Consider the following 22,500-nt stretch of genomic DNA (forward strand, 5'->3'; position numbering starts at 1 on the left):
TTTTTTTAATAAATATTAATTTAAAAAATGAGGTACACCGACCTGCTGACCATACTGTTTTTGGCCTTGTCTTCAATAACAAACTTTTTGGGGCCTTTAAAGCCGAAAAGTTATATGCGATGGGTACCACGGAAAGGATGGTGTCTTTAAGCAATACGCCTTTGATCAGTCAACCCGATAATGTATAGGAAGTCGCCAAGCGAAGCCAACATGTAGTAAACACAAAGAACTGGACAGCTATTCTCTGGTCGCGCTAATGGTCCTCACAGAGTAACGGTCGGTCCTGAACCGTCTCTCATCGATTTGGGATAAACTCCATGGAACCCCGAAACTCCGACTGATTTACTGCTGACAGTGTCCTCTTCTTCCTTTGACCTTCAGCTTTCTTAAGGCACTGGACAGCATCCCTCTGGCCCTGCCAATGGTCCTCAAGGCATAGCTTTACTGATGCGAACAAAATCAATGTTTCCGATTTCCCCATATTTTGTCCATCCGACCCCAGAAACTTTTTTGACACTTTAAATTAAAAGTTACAAAACTCCATTTTGCAGACTTTACAAGTCAAGTTACTCGTTTCCGACTTCCAGGGGACACAGCTTGCACGATTTCAGGCCAAAAGTAAGCAACATGCACCTTTGTAAATAAAAAACAAGTCGCGTAAGGCGAAATTACTACATTTAGTCAAGCTGTGAAACTCACAGAATGAAACTGAACGCACTGCATTTTGTCACAATGACCGTAGTCCGCCGCTCGTGCAAAAGGCAGTGAAAGTGACGAGCCTGTTTAGTGCGGTGGTGGTTGCGCTGTGCTTCATAGCACGCTTTTCTGTACCTCTCTTCGTTTTAACTTTCTGAGCGTGTTTTTAATCCAAACATATCATATCTATATGTTTTTGGAATCAGGAACCGACAAGGAATAAGATGAAATTGTTTCTAAATCGATTTCGGAAAATTTATTTTAATAATAATTTTTATATTTTTAATTTTTAGAGCTTGTTTTTAATCTGAATATAACATATTTATATGTTTTTGGAATCAGAAAATGATGAAGAATAAGATGAACGTAATTTTGGATCGTTTTATAAAAACATTATTTTAATTACAATTTTCAAATTTTTAATTTTTAATTTTTTCATTAATTAATTTTTAAGCCTCCAAGCTCAAATGCAATACCAAAGTCCGGCCTTTGTCTAAGATTGCTTGGCCAAAATGTCAATCAATTTTATTGAAAAATGAGGGTGTGACAGTGCCGCCTCAACTTTTACAAAAAGTCGGACATGACGTCTCAAGGACATTTATCCAAAAAATGAAAAATAACGTCTGGGGATATCATACCCAGGAACTCTCCTGTAAAATTTCATAAAGATCGGTCCAGTAGTTTACTCTGAATCGGTCTACACACACACACACACACACACACACACACACACACACACACACACACACACACATACACCACGACCCTCGTCTCGATTCCCCCTCTATGTTAAAACATTTAGTCAAAACTTGACTAAATGTAACAAATAAAAAATCTTCATTTAAAAAAAAAGGAATTGACCTACCGACCCTTATTGTTTTGCCATGTCATTGGAAACAAACATATGTTTTGTGTGTGTGTAAAAAAATCACACGAGCAGACAACAGGTATAAAGTAAACACGAAAAATCGGACACAGGCTCTCTGCTTCCGCCAATGATTCTGAATGCCTTCCTTCACTAATAAATATGCTACGCTGACTTGTCAGATAATGTAGGAAAGCAGCCATAAAAACCACACAAACATACAAACTTAGAATTCCAAGCAACCACAACAAAAAAGTCCACTATGCCAGTATCGCACAACTCTTGTTTTGCTCTGCCAGTCCTTTTGCGACTTCTTAGTAGGGTGTGTCTCAACTTGTCGCAACCCCCTGCAGTTGCCCCCCCCCCCCCCCCCCGGGCATGTTTTTAAAGCTTGATTGCATTTAACAACAAAATACCTTAGGCGAAAAAAAAATAGGTCTGTTTACAGTAACATAGGCCAAAAAAATAGGGTCGGTAGGTCGGGATTTTTTTTTTTTCTCCAAAAAACCATATTTTTACGTTATTTTGCTTTTTTTTTTTTTTCCCTAATGCAAAAAAAAAGTCTAGGGTCGCGCGAAAAAAATAGGTTCGGTCGGGTTACCGTAAACAGACTATTTTTTTTCTTTGGCCTTACTTGGATTTCTATTATTCAATAGCACGGACTAGTTCTCATGTGCTTTCTAAATGGTTCTGTTGTTTTTGCATTATTTAAACCCAGGACGAAAGGCTTAAAACAGGAAGCGTTCAAAGTAAGGGTGCCGAATGAACATAGGGCTCCCTCCTTTTCTTATGTGCCTCTGCCCAGTCAACCCAATAACGTAGGAAGTCGCCAAGCGCAGCCAACTGGTAGTAAACACAAAGAACTGGACAGCTAAAGAACTGGACAGCTATTCTCTGGTCGCGCTAATGGTCATCCCAGAGTAACGGCCGGTCATCAACCGTTGCTCATCGATTTGGGAGTGATTTGTATACATGAGGCCGTCCACTGCCATTTTCCTTTCCTTGTCTTGACCTTGAGGTTTCCTTGTCTTGACCTTGAGGTTTCCTTGTCTTGACCTTGAGGTTTCCTTTAAGGCACAGTCCTTCCCGTGTAAACAGGTCAGCTGACCATCACACATCTGGCCAGGCTTTTACATTGGGTAAATCCATCCCGCCATTTTGACACATACTAAAAGGTAAAACCATCCCGCCATTTGGACACATACTAAAAGGTAAAACCATCCCGCCATTTGGACACATACTAAAAGGTAAAACCATCCCGCCATTTGGACACATACTAAAAGGTAAAACCATCCCGCCATTTGGACACATACTAAAAGGTAAAACCATCCCGCCATTTGGACACATACTAAAAGGTAAAACCATCCCGCCATTTGGACACATACTAAAAGGTAAAACCATCCCGCCATTTTGACACATACTAAAAGGTAAAACCATCCCGCCACTTGGACACATACTAAAAGGTAAAACCATCCCGCCATTTTGACACATACTAAAAGGTAAAACCATCCCGCCATTTGGACACATACTAAAAGGTAAAACCATCCCGCCACTTGGACACATACTAAAAGGTAAAACCATCCCGCCATTTTGACACATACTAAAAGGTAAAACCATCCCGCCATTTGGACACATACTAAAAGGTAAAACCATCCCGCCATTTTGACACATACTAAAAGGTAAAACCATCCCGCCACTTGGACACATACTAAAAGGTAAAACCATCCCGCCATTTGGACACATACTAAAAGGTAAAACCATCCCGCCATTTTGACACATACTAAAAGGTAAAACCATCCCGCCATTTTGACACATACTAAAAGGTAAAACCATCCCGCCATTTGGACACATACTAAAAGGTAAAACCATCCCGCCATTTGGACACATACTAAAAGGTAAAACCATCCCGCCATTTTGACACATACTAAAAGGTAAAACCATCCCGCCACTTGGACACATACTAAAAGGTAAAACCATCCCGCCATTTGGACACATACTAAAAGGTAAAACCATCCCGCCATTTGGACACATACTAAAAGGTAAAACCATCCCGCCATTTTGACACATACTAAAAGGTAAAACCATCCCGCCACTTGGACACATACTAAAAGGTAAAACCATCCCGCCATTTGGACACATACTAAAAGGTAAAACCATCCCGCCACTTGGACACATACTAAAAGGTAAAACCATCCCGCCATTTTGACACATACTAAAAGGTAAAACCATCCCGCCATTTGGACACATACTAAAAGGTAAAACCATCCCGCCATTTGGACACATACTAAAAGGTAAAACCATCCCGCCATTTGGACACATACTAAAAGGTAAAACCATCCCGCCATTTGGACACATACTAAAAGGTAAAACCATCCCGCCATTTGGACACATACTAAAAGGTAAAACCATCCCGCCATTTGGACACATACTAAAAGGTAAAACCATCCCGCCATTTTGACACATACTAAAAGGTAAAACCATCCCGCCACTTGGACACATACTAAAAGGTAAAACCATCCCGCCATTTTGACACATACTAAAAGGTAAAACCATCCCGCCATTTGGACACATACTAAAAGGTAAAACCATCCCGCCACTTGGACACATACTAAAAGGTAAAACCATCCCGCCATTTTGACACATACTAAAAGGTAAAACCATCCCGCCATTTGGACACATACTAAAAGGTAAAACCATCCCGCCATTTTGACACATACTAAAAGGTAAAACCATCCCGCCACTTGGACACATACTAAAAGGTAAAACCATCCCGCCATTTGGACACATACTAAAAGGTAAAACCATCCCGCCATTTTGACACATACTAAAAGGTAAAACCATCCCGCCATTTTGACACATACTAAAAGGTAAAACCATCCCGCCATTTGGACACATACTAAAAGGTAAAACCATCCCGCCATTTTGACACATACTAAAAGGTAAAACCATCCCGCCACTTGGACACATACTAAAAGGTAAAACCATCCCGCCATTTGGACACATACTAAAAGGTAAAACCATCCCGCCATTTGGACACATACTAAAAGGTAAAACCATCCCGCCATTTTGACACATACTAAAAGGTAAAACCATCCCGCCACTTGGACACATACTAAAAGGTAAAACCATCCCGCCATTTGGACACATACTAAAAGGTAAAACCATCCCGCCATTTTGACACATACTAAAAGGTAAAACCATCCCGCCATTTTGACACATACTAAAAGGTAAAACCATCCCGCCATTTGGACACATACTAAAAGGTAAAACCATCCCGCCATTTTGACACATACTAAAAGGTAAAACCATCCCGCCACTTGGACACATACTAAAAGGTAAAACCATCCCGCCATTTGGACACATACTAAAAGGTAAAACCATCCCGCCATTTGGACACATACTAAAAGGTAAAACCATCCCGCCATTTGGACACATACTAAAAGGTAAAACCATCCCGCCATTTGGACACATACTAAAAGGTAAAACCATCCCGCCATTTGGACACATACTAAAAGGTAAAACCATCCCGCCATTTGGACACATACTAAAAGGTAAAACCATCCCGCCATTTTGACACATACTAAAAGGTAAAACCATCCCGCCACTTGGACACATACTAAAAGGTAAAACCATCCCGCCATTTTGACACATACTAAAAGGTAAAACCATCCCGCCATTTTGACACATACTAAAAGGTAAAACCATCCCGCCACTTGGACACATACTAAAAGGTAAAACCATCCCGCCATTTGGACACATACTAAAAGGTAAAACCATCCCGCCATTTTGACACATACTAAAAGGTAAAACCATCCCGCCACTTGGACACATACTAAAAGGTAAAACCATCCCGCCATTTTGACACATACTAAAAGGTAAAACCATCCCGCCATTTGGACACATACTAAAAGGTAAAACCATCCCGCCACTTGGACACATACTAAAAGGTAAAACCATCCCGCCATTTTGACACATACTAAAAGGTAAAACCATCCCGCCATTTGGACACATACTAAAAGGTAAAACCATCCCGCCATTTTGACACATACTAAAAGGTAAAACCATCCCGCCACTTGGACACATACTAAAAGGTAAAACCATCCCGCCATTTGGACACATACTAAAAGGTAAAACCATCCCGCCATTTTGACACATACTAAAAGGTAAAACCATCCCGCCATTTTGACACATACTAAAAGGTAAAACCATCCCGCCATTTGGACACATACTAAAAGGTAAAACCATCCCGCCATTTTGACACATACTAAAAGGTAAAACCATCCCGCCACTTGGACACATACTAAAAGGTAAAACCATCCCGCCATTTGGACACATACTAAAAGGTAAAACCATCCCGCCATTTGGACACATACTAAAAGGTAAAACCATCCCGCCATTTTGACACATACTAAAAGGTAAAACCATCCCGCCACTTGGACACATACTAAAAGGTAAAACCATCCCGCCATTTGGACACATACTAAAAGGTAAAACCATCCCGCCATTTTGACACATACTAAAAGGTAAAACCATCCCGCCATTTTGACACATACTAAAAGGTAAAACCATCCCGCCATTTGGACACATACTAAAAGGTAAAACCATCCCGCCATTTTGACACATACTAAAAGGTAAAACCATCCCGCCACTTGGACACATACTAAAAGGTAAAACCATCCCGCCATTTGGACACATACTAAAAGGTAAAACCATCCCGCCATTTGGACACATACTAAAAGGTAAAACCATCCCGCCATTTTGACACATACTAAAAGGTAAAACCATCCCGCCATTTGGACACATACTAAAAGGTAAAACCATCCCGCCATTTGGACACATACTAAAAGGTAAAACCATCCCGCCATTTGGACACATACTAAAAGGTAAAACCATCCCGCCATTTTGACACATACTAAAAGGTAAAACCATCCCGCCACTTGGACACATACTAAAAGGTAAAACCATCCCGCCATTTTGACACATACTAAAAGGTAAAACCATCCCGCCATTTGGACACATACTAAAAGGTAAAACCATCCCGCCACTTGGACACATACTAAAAGGTAAAACCATCCCGCCATTTTGACACATACTAAAAGGTAAAACCATCCCGCCATTTGGACACATACTAAAAGGTAAAACCATCCCGCCATTTTGACACATACTAAAAGGTAAAACCATCCCGCCACTTGGACACATACTAAAAGGTAAAACCATCCCGCCATTTGGACACATACTAAAAGGTAAAACCATCCCGCCATTTTGACACATACTAAAAGGTAAAACCATCCCGCCATTTTGACACATACTAAAAGGTAAAACCATCCCGCCATTTGGACACATACTAAAAGGTAAAACCATCCCGCCATTTTGACACATACTAAAAGGTAAAACCATCCCGCCACTTGGACACATACTAAAAGGTAAAACCATCCCGCCATTTGGACACATACTAAAAGGTAAAACCATCCCGCCATTTGGACACATACTAAAAGGTAAAACCATCCCGCCATTTTGACACATACTAAAAGGTAAAACCATCCCGCCACTTGGACACATACTAAAAGGTAAAACCATCCCGCCATTTGGACACATACTAAAAGGTAAAACCATCCCGCCATTTTGACACATACTAAAAGGTAAAACCATCCCGCCATTTTGACACATACTAAAAGGTAAAACCATCCCGCCATTTGGACACATACTAAAAGGTAAAACCATCCCGCCATTTTGACACATACTAAAAGGTAAAACCATCCCGCCACTTGGACACATACTAAAAGGTAAAACCATCCCGCCATTTGGACACATACTAAAAGGTAAAACCATCCCGCCATTTGGACACATACTAAAAGGTAAAACCATCCCGCCATTTTGACACATACTAAAAGGTAAAACCATCCCGCCATTTGGACACATACTAAAAGGTAAAACCATCCCGCCATTTGGACACATACTAAAAGGTAAAACCATCCCGCCATTTGGACACATACTAAAAACCAACAGTGTGGAACTCTCTTTGCAAAGTTGGATTTTGTTTCATGAATTAGTTTCGTAAACACCACTAGTACTATAGTGGCCTTTTAATACGTTAGTTCGTGAAAAACATACAACTCACTTCAGCAAGCAATCAGGGTGTGGATTTTGGGACCAAATGGGGGGATGGCCTTATACCCATGGAACAGTCTGACCAGATCTGAGATGATGAATCGAACAGTTTTTACGGAAAGAAGTGTAGGAGGGAGTTCGTGTAGTGGGAAGGGTGACAGATACGGTGTGCTGTAGCAATATATGGTATGTGTGTGTGTGTGTGTGTGTGTGTGTGTGTGTGTGTGTGTGTGTGTGTGTGTGTGTGTGTGTATCTGTGTATGTGTCTGTGTGTGTGTCTGTGTGTGTGTCTGTGTGTGTGTGTCTGTGTGTATGTGTGTGTGTGTGTGTGTGTGTGTGTGTGTGTGTGTGTGTGTGGGGGGGTGGGGTTATGATTGTGGACGTGTAAAGGGGTTGAAAGGATAACAGAGAAAAGGGTTAGTGTGTGGGTGAGTGTGTGTGTATGGGTGTGTCTGTCGGTCTATCTGTGTGTCTTTCTGTGTGTGTGTCAGTTTTCCACGCTCTGTTGATACACGTTTGAAGTGTCTGGGTGGCCGAGTGGTAACGCACTTGCGCTCGGAATCGAGAGGTTGCGTGTTCGACCCTGGGTCGGGCCGCTATTTTCTCCCCCCATTCCTAACCTAGGTGGTGGGTTCAAGTGCTAGTCTTTCGGATGAGACGAAAAACCGAGGTCCCGTGTACACTACATTGGGGTGTGCACGTTAAAGATCCCACGATTGACAAAAGGGTCTTTCCTGGCAAAATTGTATAGACATATATAAAAAAAATGTCCACCAAATACCCGTGTGACTTGGAATAATAGGCCGTGAAAAGTATATACTCGCCTAACACGCTTGAGATTTACTGGCCGATGTGAATGCGTGATATATTGTGTAAAAAATTCCATCTCACACGGCATATTGTAAACGCCATGAGCCTTCCTCTGGAAGGGTATGTGCGTAGAAATACTCACTAATAAATAATAATAAAAAGTCACTTTCTATTTTGACCCGAACATGCACTTATTTCTGTCTAAACAGGCCTCTTCCAAAGTGGGAACAAGGACATCCAAGAACAAGAATGGAAGTGACGTCACTCGGACCAGTGACGTCACAGCAAGGGCCGTTACCGTTGTCGTCAGAGAGGCGACAAGAGCAGACAGCCGGAGCGCCTCCCCCAAGGAGAAACAGTCCAAGGAGTTCGAGAACCGGAAGCAGAAAAGCGCCTCCCCACAACCCACCGCGCGGCTTGGTCACCATGGCGACAGCGGTAAGATGGCTGCTACCGACCACCTGGGTGGAAAGAACACAACATCACCAAGGTCCCCAAAATCCTTCCCGGCTTCCCCGAACCCCATGGAACCCAAACTGGATGGTGCCATACCACACGCTCCAGCGAAGGCCAAAGCCTTTGCCGAGGAAATCAAAGTCCTGTCGTCGCCCGAGAAGGAGAAAATGGACTCTCCTACCAAAGAAACAGCAGAAAAGATCTCCTCTCATAAAGTGTTGAAGAAGGATGGAAAGCCAGCTGGGTTAGGTCGAGTTAAAGATGTTCGCCCATCAGCAATAAAATCCGGGGCAGGATCCGGGTCTATTCTACAAAAGCAAGCTTCTAGGCTACCCAAACGGTCAACCGAGAAGCTTGCTGAAAGTCAAACTCTGCAACGACGTGCAACGTCCTCTTCGACCGTCCGAGAACCATCGTCATCTAAGCCAAGAATGACGTCATCAGTCAAAAGCTCGTCTTCAGTGACATCAGCCTCTTCGGCGTCATCAGCCAGCAAACTCAGCTTCAAGAAGACGTCATCCCCTGATTCTGACGTCAGTGGTACGTCATCGAAATCGTCTCGGAGCAGTTTGATGTCATCGACAAGTTCTTCAAGACTGAAAGCGAAAGGATCTCAGAACGACCTCTCAGCCAAAACTGACACTAAGTACTCCTCGCGAAGTCGACCTACTGAAAAATCAACGAATCTAAAATCAGTGACGTCGAAAGGCGAGTCCAGTCTGCGCCTGAAGAAAACCTCGTCTCCTTCGGGCCTCTCGGAGTGTAGCGTGTCCACTCGCGATAGCTCAGTGGACAGTCGACTGGATGACGATTCGCATTCTGTGGTGTCCAACGTCAGTCACCGATCAAATCGATCCACGGCTTCCAGTGTAAGCAGCTCCCGAGCCACAAGAAATACAAAAGACCTTACTTCTGAGAGATTAAGCAAAACCTCGAAAGTACGAGAAGAAAAATCTGCTGGGCTCACCAGAACAAGTGCCAAATCAGTCACAGACAGAAAGAAACGAGACACCTCCGCCAAATCTACCACCGTCAATAAGAGTGAACTTTCTGTTTTTACTAATAAGGCCACCGCCATCGCTTCTGACACGACCCCCGATGATACGTCAGAGGTGAAAGGTAAAAGTTCAAGGGAGGTCGCTGGCGCTACGGAGCAAGGGGAAGAACTCCCCACAGCCGCTGCAGCTAGGAAGCAGACACGAGTTTCCGCGCAAGGGGCTGAGAACTGGAAGAAGGTCAAAGCAGCCGTGAAAACCCAGGTCGGAAGCACTAAGGGGTCTTCTCAGAAGTCTGCTATGGCCGCGACACAGAGCAAGCGAAGTGTGAAGACATCCACTTCATCAATAACAACATCAACAGCAATGACCTCCAGGCAGAAACTGGGTCATTCTCAGGCGGAGGTCAAGGCAAATAAACCACAGGTGGGAGGATCCGAACGGACAAGCATCCCCCCGCGCGGCAGTGCCAGCAGCAAAGCAGCAACAGCAGCAGAGAAGCGGCAGCAGCAGACGGGGGGATCAAGAGTGATGAAGACTGACGAGGCCAGTGGTGCTGGTGTCAAGGGGCTTCAGTCTGCACAGGAGCGCAAACAGGCACGTGAAATACGAGATGGTAAACATTGCCCTGCGCGCTCCCCCTCGCCCCTTGACCTCTCTTCACTGACAGCAGCTGAGAAAATGGATGAGGTTTTACCGTTTGGGGAAGACATAGACAAATCCGAGGATACTGAAGAAGATGTCAACATAAAAACTTCGTCTAAAGAAGCAACCACAAAAACTGTATCCAGAGACAGAACCTCCGAAAAAGATGTTATCACAAAAACTTCGTCTAGAGACACCACCCCCGAAAAAGAAGAAGGGTCCCTAAAAACAGCCGAAGCTGAAGATAAATCACCGTCTAAGGAAGCTACCCCCGACAGCTTTCAGTTTTCTTCCGGTCCTAGGGACAGAGAAGATGGGATTACTGAGTGCGGAGAAAACACGGCCTCTCTGCACGACCAAGCACCCCTTCCCACAGCGCTAGAGCCGCAGTTTACAAACACAGCACACCTGGAAGCGCAGACGCGTCACGCCTCCAGCTCTATGGAATCGGATCTTATCAATAAATCGCATGAGGCCCCCTCGCTCTCTTCAACTGGGGAAGGGGGACAGATGGGGGAGAGAGAAGTAAAAGACGAGGAGAGAAGCGCAGAAGAAGAGGGGAACACGGAGGGGGTAGAGAGAGAAGAGGGTAGAGTTGTTGTACCAGAGGAAAGTTTAGCTTCAGGCCAAACATCCTCCTTCACGCTCGTTGCGTCTGGTGATGCCATCAAAAAAGCGGAGGGATCATGGCGGTCGGCGTCAAGTTTCTCACACCCCTCAGCAGCAGACTGTGAGGCGGGGTCGTCACAGTCTCTTCACGTGCCCATTGCAGATATCCCGCAGACAACAATGGGCGAAGCAGGGGCTCACCGGCTTCCCTTGTTGTCCAAGGACAAATCTCACACTGCAAGTCTTCACATCGAAATGGCGGAAAAACACGCTTCGTTGAGTAGTACAATCTCCTCAGCCTTCAATGGGGACTTGTGTGGAACGGATTCCAGCCTACCTGAAATTGAAAAAGCTGTAACAAATGGGGACAAGTCCGGAGCATTCGAAACGGAGAAGTACCAAAATGAGGACAGTGATCTCAGTGTTCTGGATTCTAGTTTACCGGAGGCTACACTCTCTACAGACGCGGATAACCTGACTGCTCTTCAAGCTGAAAATTCTAAGGACATTGACAGTGATGTGAGTGAACTAGACAATGCGATTTCAAACGATCAAGCGTCTTCTCAGCAGGACAGTGATGTTTGTGGATTTAATCGTAGCAGAAGTTACCTCGAGCACACTGGAACTGTTTCACAATCTAAAATGTACTCTTCTGCCACAAACAACGATGCAGCTACAGCGGTTTCTGATTACACGGAGCTACAAGAAGTTTGTGAGATTGTGTCTAGAAGCGATCGCCATGACGAGAAATGCAGGCGCCACCTGGGAGAGGAAAACAGAAATGTCATAAACACGGCAAGAAAGCACAAAGAAGCGACAGAAACAGACCCACGAAAATCGGAGAGGAGTGAAAAGTTCGAAGTTGAAGAAAGCCATTCAGTGATGCGTGCTACCCCCTTCGTCAGGGCAAGAGATACTGATGCTGCAAGCCCGTACCCCTCTGCTGCCAAACAGGAGGAACGAGCTGCCCCCTCCTCCCTCTCCCTGGCCTCAGAAGAAGAGCTAGATAAGAGAATTTTATACGGCGTTGGAAGCGAGCAAAGCACCGAGGGTGATAAACGCCCCATGACAGCAGCCTGCGTCAGCGAATCTGACAGGAAGGGGCGTGGTTTTAAAACTCTGAAATCTTCCAGCTTGGGTCAAAGTCGGGAGAAGAAATCTGCCTTGATTCTAAATTCTGAGAATTTACGGCCAGATATCGCTAATGAGTCGGAGGAGGATGAGTCAACTCGCAGCGTACCTGACGCTTCTACCCCTGTTCCTGCAGAGATGGAAAGAGTTATGAGCGAAGAGGTAAAGAAAACAGATGAAAGTTCTCTTAGCACCAGTGGCAGTTTTGTGGCGAGCGAAGCAGAACCGGGGGAGGGGGAGAAAACAGTTCCCGACACGGAGTTAGCGAGTCACGGAGGATTGGAATTGACAGAAGCTCACGGCGACCGTAAAGCGCTCGTAAATGACGTCACCCAAACACAAGGAGCGCGTGCTAACAAGGGGGAAGTCAGAGAGACAGTTGGAGTGTGTGTACTGAGAGACGAGGAGCAGGGTTCACTGCAAGACATAATCCCCGCAGCTGGAGAGGCTGTTTGTGCTGCACCTGGAATTAGGAATGAATCATCAGCACACCACATGACAAACGATTCAGTATCGTCTGCCTCATTCCCTGAACATGACCCCCGCTTGCAGAAGCAAGTGCAGCAACAGTCATCATCGTCTGGGGTGTCACTTTCGTCAAAACCTTCTCCTTCATCGTCGTTACGAGGAGGAGTCCTCACTGACATTTCTAAAGTTCCACGTCGGTCGTCGTCGTCATCAAGGACTTGCCCCTCCGTCAGAAAGCTGATGACAACATCGCACCCTCCCCTCCTCTCCTCCTCTCGTCTCCCCGGCCCCATCGGCAAGCAGCGTCCAAAGTCCTCTCCCTGTCTCACCTCTTCACCACCCTACCCTAGCAGTAGAAGTCCCAGTAGCCGGATGACGTCACAGCGGACGACCAAAGCATCCCTGCCTGTGTCACTCTCCGCCTCGTCACTGGCGATGTCGTCACGGGCGACGGGCGTCAGAGGTCGCCCCGTCATGACCCCGCTACCGTTCCGACTGCAGCGTGGCGCCGCGGCCCACACCTTGGCAGGTGCGAGAGCCAGAGGGGGGAAGGTGGGGGCCGAGCGGGAGGGGCTGGCCAGCGTCCTGCCTGCTGATACCGCGCTACCCAGCGAAGAACCGTGGACCCTTTTCCCGGCAGGCAACGCGGCGGCCACGGGGTCTGCCTGTCTGTCAGAACAGCAGGACGCAGGGGAGGAGCGGGCGGCGGATAGCGAGGCGGGTCTTGCAGAGATTGCCGATGTCGCTGGTGCCGGTCCCGGTGTGGTCATCATACCTCGCTTCTACTCCTCCCTCTCTGACCTCGACTCGTCTTCTGCCGCTTCCCTGGCTGCCTTGGACTTCTCCTGCAGCGCTCAGAACATGACCTATTCGGCGACAGCTAGAAATGACAAAAACTCGGATGTAACCTCTGGGAGAGACGGTGACACGCTGGATTATTCCTGCAGTGCCCAAAACGACGACTACTCTCCAGACCTGCCTGGTATTGCTGACAGCTACGTAACCCCTGGAAAGAACTTCGACTATCCGCCCACCGCTGCTGGTGGCAAGTCCAGAGTGACCTATTCTCCACTCACTGTGAACGTGGCTGAGGACTTGACCAGCACGCCTAGGTCTGTTGTTGGTGCTACCCCAGATGTCTTCTCCACCCCTATCGGGACGCTATCCCCTGAGAACTTGACCCCGGATGTGTTTTCTACACCTCTGGGGTCGGACCAAGAACGCGAAGTGAGCCCTGACCTGACCTCGACCTTCTACGACACAGCTCGCGAAACAGACTCTGTCATTGTGAACGGCCATGATTCTCAGTGGGAAGATACCCCTACTGGAGTGTCGTACAAATCTCCTCGCAGCAGTCGCTCAGCGTCTAAATCGGCTGCCGAAAGGAGTGTTGAAGACAAAACCGCCAATCTATGCAGGACAGGTGGTGCCAGAAGAGGGACTGAGGAACAGTTCATATCTGCTTGCCCCTCTTCCCTGCAGTCTGACGGAGCTGCAAAAAATATCTCCCGTCATCAGTCGCTGCCTTCTACTGTTTCTTCTTCTGAGGCCTGTTCTGTTCCCGCGGTAGTCAGCGAAGTTAGTCACAGCGTGGATTCTCAGCTTCGCACTGCTGCTGCTACGAATCTTGCCCATTCAAGTGTGAACCAGCGAAGATCAGCAGACGAAGCTGTCATCGAAAGTTCGACGCTGGGGGGAACAGAGACTGATCGCCTCTACCAGAAACACAGCCAGCGACTGGACAGCTCTCGAACGAACGGATTCGAACCTTCAACCGTGCCACACCCTGCCTCTGCCCTGAGCCATGACCCCACCACAGCCCCGTCCTCCCTCCCAGCCCCTTCCCCCGACCCATGCCTCTCCTCCACCAGCGACAGCTGCAGCGACGTGGGCATGTTGTCGGCGCGGTTGTTGATGGAGGTGTGTGACACGCAGGCCGACACCCACCCGAGGGTCTACCGAGGGCAGGACAGCATGTCGACGTCCGGCAGCTCCGGGGAGTTGATCTTCTCCCCCTCCACCTCCTCCTTCAACCTGAGGGGTGAGTCCTGTCCCTCCTCGCGGCCCGGCTCGCGGCGACAAAGCGAGTGGTCCCACTCCGCGTCACCCGAACTCCTGATGACCACTTCAGGGGAGAGGATTTTCTCTTCATCTCCTTCCTCTTCCTTCCACAACAGGGACTCTTCTCCGCTCCTCATCAAAGAGACTCACTGTGCTTCGTCTTCTCCGCGGTTGAGTCGGCGTGGGCGACGGGCGAGTGAATCTTCACGCTCCGTGTCCCCTGAGAGGCCGATGACCGGCTCGGACAGTCTGCAGTTCAGCTTGTCTTCAGACAGTGTGTCATCGGGTTTGGTGATTCACAGGTCCGAGCACGTGCAGTTTGTCAACTCGCAGTCTGTGTCTCCTGAACTGGTGGATAATATGTCTTCTTCCCTGATGTCCACGTCCTCCGTGAGTATGACGTCAAGAGTGACGTCATCGTCTGTCGTCATACCCGACACGCGGGGCAACATCACGGAAACGTACACGAGTGTTGTTCAGGTGTCTGTCGGTGGTTCACATCAACGTCATTACGACAGTGACGCCATCTACAGCAGCAACAGCAGAGGTAGTGACGTCACCCACGTGATTGATTCTGACCAGACCGGATCTGTGTTTGTGGCTCACAGTGATCGTGTTGGTGTGTGCTCATCGGCTGTTGGATTACCCTCTACTGGTGCCGTGTCGCAGATCAGCACCGTCATCGCTGACGTCAGCGAAAGGGGTGACGTCATTGCTGTGTCATCACAAGATGAGAGACACGACGTCACTACTACGTCATCAAATATGTCTCAGTCACAGGAGGCCAGGCGAGAAGAGACTCGAACCAGAATCAAAGTGTCGACCAAGAAATCTGGCCCTGTGTCCGCCAAGCCCATCTCCACCTGCGTGCAAGATCTGCAGAAAAAGACGCAGGAGGAACACACAGGCAAAAAGAAGCCCCCTCAACCCGTCACCCTCACCAGTGTCAGAGACTCTGTCATGAAGTTTGAGACCACCAGCAAGAGCAAAGTGACTGTCAATGTCAGAACAGCTAGAGGCAGTGTTGCTACAGTGAAAAGATCCAGTTCTTCATCGTCCACACTGCGAACTCCCGAGGACAAGTCTGCTGCAGGGAAACTGCAAGGTACTAGACTATCCCGATCTGTGAGTACATCCCGAAAAGAGTCTAACACGACAAGCAATGATTTCTCATCCACTAATACTGCTCAACAAGCAACCAGCAGCGTTTCTTCAACTGTTGTTTCTTCTACAAGCAAAGCATCAAGTTCTAAGACTGCCGTGAGTGTAGTGATATCTTCTTCTGATGTTGATTCTAAATCAGAGACGCCTGAATCAGCGCTACAGCTTGTTGGTACGGAAATCAAATCTCATGACTCAGAAAAAGTGCACGCAGTCTGTTGGGAACCTGAGAAGGTAGGGATGGGAGAAGGAAGTGAGGCTGAAGTCACAAGTTTGGAGGGGAGAATTTCAGAAAGGCTGACTGAAGTAGAAGGAAGAGATAGCATCGCCTTGGGGGCCGCAGAAGAGGGTGATAAGCCCAAGTTGCTCAGCGGTACAGAGGCGGCTCTCAGTGGACACACAGGGGTAATGGTGAAGAGCAAAACATCTGAGACAGCAGCACTCACCACTGCACTCAGCGAGTCTGCCATTTCTTCAACCTGCGTATTATCGGTGCAGAAGGACGCTAATTCTAACGGTGCACAGGAACGCCAAACATTCAGCCCCGCACAGTGTCAGAATGTTGAGGATGGGGGAAGAGGTGGGAGCGGTATGAAGGAGCGTACTGATATGAACGGAGAGTTGGGGGCTGATAAAGCACACAGCAAGCCAGACACGGCGAGTGTACTGCAGTGTACTGACACAGTGCCACCACGACACGCGGCGTCAGCGCACAGCACAGGCAGCGACAGCACAGCACGTGAGACCCAACACTTTCCACAAACCGCTCAAGTTTTAGATTCTGCTTCTTCTGGCGTGAAGGACAAACTTGCACTTGACATCTCAGAAACTGAAGCCAAACATGCACCAGCCTTCACGCCACAGCAAATCCTGCCCCAGTCCCACCGCATTCTCACGCTCTCTGACACCGGTCCCAGACTGGCAGCAGAAAGTAACGAAGCCACTGAACCGTACCGTTACGGTGCAGAAGGTTGCGTCACGCCTTGTCAGCAATTAGTGCAAGGCAGCATGACCTCACCCTCACCCTCCTCCCAGCCCCCTCAGCAGATGAAGACTCGCAATTTACAACAGGTGGGGGCAGAGGCAGAAGAAGAAGAGGCTGTGTTGTGTGAAGAGGAGAGGCGGAGAGAAGAAAGAGACAGCGCAGCAAAACAAAAAGCACGTGCTAACCGCGAAGACAGACAAGAGAGAGGAGAGAAGACACGTGAAGCCAATTCAGATACATGGCCCCTGGCAGTGCCGCGTAGTGATGAGACCCAGCTTGCACAAGACGAGGGGCTGTCTCGCCAAGAGGAGGGGGAAACAACAGCACGCAGTATGAAGACTGCATCCATCATAACCCATACAGACACTGACACTCAGCCCTCGACCATTCCGCTCGTCACTGACACCGAATCCATCTCGAAGCTACCATCTACATCCGAGTATCACGAGCGTGATACCGATGACCTAGATTCCGGGAAACTAGGTCACGGTTCGGAGAAAGGAGATGCTGGCGTCAACAGCAAAACAAAACTGAGAAGGTTCCCTGCTGCTTCCTCTTCCATCCACGCCGACAGCAAAAAAGCAGGGGGTCGTGTTTCTCAGGTGGCGGGGAAGAAACAGAAAACTCCCTCCCCGCCGAGACCCAAAGCTTGCACCGTCGACAGGTCTTCCTCTTTGAAGCGGGACGCATCGCTGAAAGCCAAGTCATCGAAGGAGACTCCTACCTCCTCGCAAAAGAAAGCTACAAATTCCTCAGCAAAATCTTTGCCTGCAGCGACGGCGAAACTCTCATCAACATCATCCCCTGCGACCAAAACTCAAACCACATTGAAAACCACAACAGAGACCAAAACTGCATCGTCTGCCAGGGCGGCGAAGAATGCCGAAGATGCACGATCTCTCAGCCCGGACAACACCGAAAATGCACGAAAGGTGTCGGCTCGGGAAGAATGCAGGCAGCAGCCGAGAAGGGCATTCTCTGAGGAGGACAAAGATGCCGTAGTAATAAGCAGTGGGGAGGTAGAGAGTGGGCTAAACAACACAGACAGACACCATACAGACACTGGTGTGGAGGTAGAGAGTGGGCTAAACAACACAGACAGACACCACACAGACACTGGTGGGGAGGAAGACATGATAAATCTGAGCAAAGAGAAGAGTGACGAAGAAAAGACAGAGGAAGAACCAACGTCTGCTGGTGTCTCCAGAAACTTAGCACAAAATGATTGCTTCAATGAGGGCGACAGCAAGCGATCAGAGAGGATCCTTTCGGAAATATCCGTAGAAAAATCTCAGCAAAACCTGTCTGATCTGTCCGCACAGTCAGCCATGTCTAAGCCTGTCATCATCAGCGACCAGACGGAAATCCCCGCCACCGACCCACATCATAATAACGCCCACAATCTAAAGGTCGCTTCACACGGTCCGCATCACAGCGTCAACACGCTAAAGGTCACGCCACACGACGAAAAGGTGAGCTCCATCAAGCAAGCGACTCAACTTTCATCAGCTGCCGAGGACTCGAAGACTTCCAGACTCCTTGATTCGGACACTGGAATGCCACTCACTTGTGAAACGGAGCGCTCCACCAATGGCTACAGCGCACCTGACCATCATGGCCCTGAAGAGTGTTCTGATACTCCGGCTGTAAAGCACGTGACACCTGTTTCCGGAGATAAGAGTGTCATCACAGTCGACGGCGCCGAGTCTTCTGTTGAGATGAAACATGCTGTTCAATTTTCCCACGATAACACCGAAGAGCAAACGATCTCTCACAAAGAAGATGGTTGCGGGCAAGAAACCAAGGTGTTCGTGGAAGAAGAGAATAAAGACACAGAGTATTCAGCAACGAAAGCTGTTCAGCTTCAAAGCGAAGCAGAAAGTAGCAACGCTACGTCGCGGAGGACGGAAACAGAAGGCGGGCAAAGTGTGGTGTCGAAGTGGAAGCGACTGATACAAACAGCGTCACGGGTGACGAAACTGAAGGAAACCCTGACCAACAAACTGGCTGCGCCGTACTCCCGTGCCGAGTCCGTGTCTCCCCCACCAGCCCCCGTATCCCCCACCCCACCCAGAAAGTATAAATGGGCGCGAGAAGGTGGTATGTGGAAGAAGATTTATCTCACCGACTCACAACACGACGATGACGCAGAAGAAATGATGTCATTGCCGGACTCTTACGAAGAAGGCAACGTGTACGCCGAGACCACTACTCCCGAACCTTTTACTTTGACAATACCGACCGAGAAAGACGACAAAGAGGGAGATGACGATGACAAGAAAGCAGGAGGAGAGGAAGAGACTGAGGAGGAGGATCATCAGATCGATTTTCCCAACGTCCTTGCCATGTCCAAGAAGTTCGAGCAGGAGGGCGAAAACCAAAGCCATAGCACCACTACGGCAAGAAAAATCCTACCTGGCAAGAAGACCATCGCGGCCAAAACAAACGCCGAGAAGAAAGAGACAGACGACGTCCATGACGAACATCCTGCACCAAAAGACACCCAGACATCAGTTGCAGAAAGGGTTACCACCAACACGGAAAGATCAGCGCACCAGACAAGCGACGGGCAAATTCTCAGTGATAGAGCCAAAACCTCAATACATGAAGATTTTGACACCGAAGTTTCTACCTTTGGTGATTTGCGCACCGAGGTTGAAGCATGTCAGATAGACGGTCATCGGCTAAGTCCAAGAACCACAACCGTTAAGCCACCCCTTCAAAACCACCCCGATATCAGCGGGGTCAGTGGACAGCCCCAAGCCAACGGAACGACCAGCGCCCAGGCAGCTAAACCGGATACATACCCGTATTGTCCTGACGACAAAGACAGCAAGTTATTAGACCAATCTACCCGTTATCCACTCGAGGACGAGGACAGAAAAGACTTGTTTTCCCAACACAGCGAGGTTAGTGCTGAGAAACAAGGAGCTGTCTTGGATGTAACTATGGCAACGAGTGGCCTTGACCGAAAGGAAGAACAGAGGGTGGAAATGGAAGGAGCTGCGAGTGCAAAACCTTCCTCCCGCCCCGGTGAAACGACAGTGATGGCGGATGATAAATCACACACGACAGTCGCCGGGAAAATGGCACTTTCCTCTGACATTGCCAGCTTGCCTGCAGTTACGGCCACCATCACCACCCTTACCACCCCTGCTACCTCTGCCTCAGTCTCTTCTTCTCAAATTTCGGAGTTCGTACCCCGCCCCTACGCGGCAGGGAGAAGAAGAGAGGAAATGGGAGGGGGACAGGAGGAAAAAGCAGACATAATCTCCGAACCCCAACTGCAGGGTACACAGATAGCAGGCTTGGATCGGCCTCGCAGTGAGGAGATTGCCTTCGCTGATGCTGATGATACTGGAGAAGATAGTGGTTGTCACACACTTCGTCATCTTCATCAGCAGCCGACAACGACCTCTCCCACTGTTGTAGCTGGAGGAGGCGGTGGTGGTAGCAACGAGCCCACGACTTGCCCTCCATTTACTACCAAGACTGTTGTAGCCACCGGCGCAGGGAAAACTGAAACCGCCGCGACCGCAAACACACAGGCTCAAATTCTTGAGCAACCCAAACAGCAACTTGAAACCAGCACCGTGTGTTTATCACACATGCAAGGGACAACGTGTGGTGTAGGGGAAGAGAATGCCTCGGCAGAGTTTGTTGCGCCGAGTGAAGTGCTTTCTTCTTCAAAGCCTAAACATTCTCAGCGCCAAGACCAGAAGTCAGATGGAGGCCACGTGATGGAGAGCGAGAAGAAAGAGAAGACAGAGACACGCGTTCCACGTGCTTCACAGGTTGTTGACACTGACAGCACAGCCCCCTCTCAATCTGCCACAGGTCATTGCTACGACAGCAACACCTCTCCGCAGGTTGTTGACACCACCGACATCACCACCACAGCCACTGCCACCGCTACTGCTCCGTCCTATCTGCCCCGCTCAGGTCCTCACCACGATAGCGGCCTGATAGACGAGGGGGGTGCTGACAGACACAAGTCCTCGGAAATGAACGCTCAGGAGAAGAAGCAGGGAACAGAAGTGTTTGCCTCCGCTGAGAGCGGTGACGTTGTTTACCCCAAGCAAGAGGCCACCACTTCAAAACCCGCTTCCCTCTCACTCTCACTGATCTCCAGTTCCAAGGTCAAGGCCACAGAGGTCAAGAGTCCCGATCCGGGGTCAAGGTCGCCCGTACCTACACGACTTTCGGAAGGACTGAAGCGTTTCCAGAAGTCACGTGGTACGCCGTGGGGACAGCAGTACGTTCAGCGGGGAGGAGGGGACAGGGTGACGTCACCACGATCTAAGATGGCGGCCGCAAGCAACTGGCAGCTCTTGTTGTCCAAAATGACAGTGTCCGCTGTGGGAAAGGAAACGACTTCCCCCGACAAAGATAGCAGTGCGCAAAACCGGGACGACCAGTCTATGGAAATGACGTCATTCCCTGCGTCCCAGAAGAAAGAAGTTACTGTGACCATGACGAAGACTGTGTCGAGTGACAGTCACAACTTGATCGACATTGAAACTGTCAATAAAAGCAGTAGAGACACGAGCCGAGTTGCTGAAAGTAGTTCTGATTCCTTGATCGACACCGAAACTGTCAATAAAAACAGTAGAGACACGTGCCGAGTTGTTGAAAGAAGTTCTGATTCCTACAATGTTTCTGCGCTGGACACTACTACCAGCGACACAAGAATAGAGACCACTTTCTCCGAAACTATCTACGAGTCCGTTGTACCGGCCAGCCCCAGACGAGGTGGAACTCCCAAACGCTCCACAAGTACTCCCGATAGGAGTTCACCCAGACGGGGCTCCCCCGAGAAAAGCAGGTCTGAGAGGAGTACTCCCGAAAGGAGTATTACACCCAGGAGAGACACGCCTGAACGGAATATAACGCCTGGAAGATATACACGTGAAACCGACAGTGAAGTTTCGAGCGTACCAGCAGTTCTGCCATCGGTTGACAAAGAACCAGCCACAATCTCTGTCCCTGACTTGGTGCAGACTGTCTCACAAAATGGACCAGACAGTACGAACGCAGAACCAACAACATCCTCACCATCAAATACGTCATCGTCATCGTCATCGAAACAACTAAGACGTCAAGATGCTAGGTCCAAAATCAACGACCTCGTAGACGAAAGCGTCGACGACAAATCCAAATCTGAACCTGGTGCAAGTTTTTATCAGGAGGGTGGAGATGCAGCAGGCAGTGACACTGGAGTACCATCACCATCATCGTCGTCATCGTTATCGTTATCGCCGCGACGAGGCGGAACGAGTACGAAGCTGATCTCCGTCACGGTGTGGGATACGCATGATGGTGACAAGACGTTACGCTCCGGTGCACGACGAGTGTTTTGGGACCTCGATAGCAAAGAGGTATGTCTTTTTCTTCCTTCTATTTGTGTGTGTGAAAGCGGGTTTCTTTGCTTCTGTTGTTTGTGTGGTGATTTTTTTCTGTTCCGTTTTTCTGCAGAATGTTACTTTCTTTGTCGTGTGCCCTTTTTTTTC

At 48.4% G+C, this 22,500-nt stretch overlaps 1 protein-coding gene across 2 annotated transcripts in view; it reads left to right on the forward strand.

The window, feature by feature from the left end:
* Window positions 1–22,500, forward strand: part of LOC138946302 (serine-rich adhesin for platelets-like) — a 197,146-nt gene that overhangs the window by 63,412 nt on the left and 111,234 nt on the right. For both annotated transcript variants that reach the window (XM_070317840.1, XM_070317841.1), the window contains exon 3: window positions 8,689–22,368. In XM_070317840.1, the coding sequence (XP_070173941.1) occupies window positions 8,689–22,368 (13,680 nt within the window). The remainder of the gene's footprint in view (window positions 1–8,688; window positions 22,369–22,500) is intronic.

Source organism: Littorina saxatilis, linkage group LG13 (assembly GCF_037325665.1).
Source record: "Littorina saxatilis isolate snail1 linkage group LG13, US_GU_Lsax_2.0, whole genome shotgun sequence".
NCBI classification, from domain to species: Eukaryota; Metazoa; Mollusca; class Gastropoda; order Littorinimorpha; family Littorinidae; genus Littorina; species Littorina saxatilis.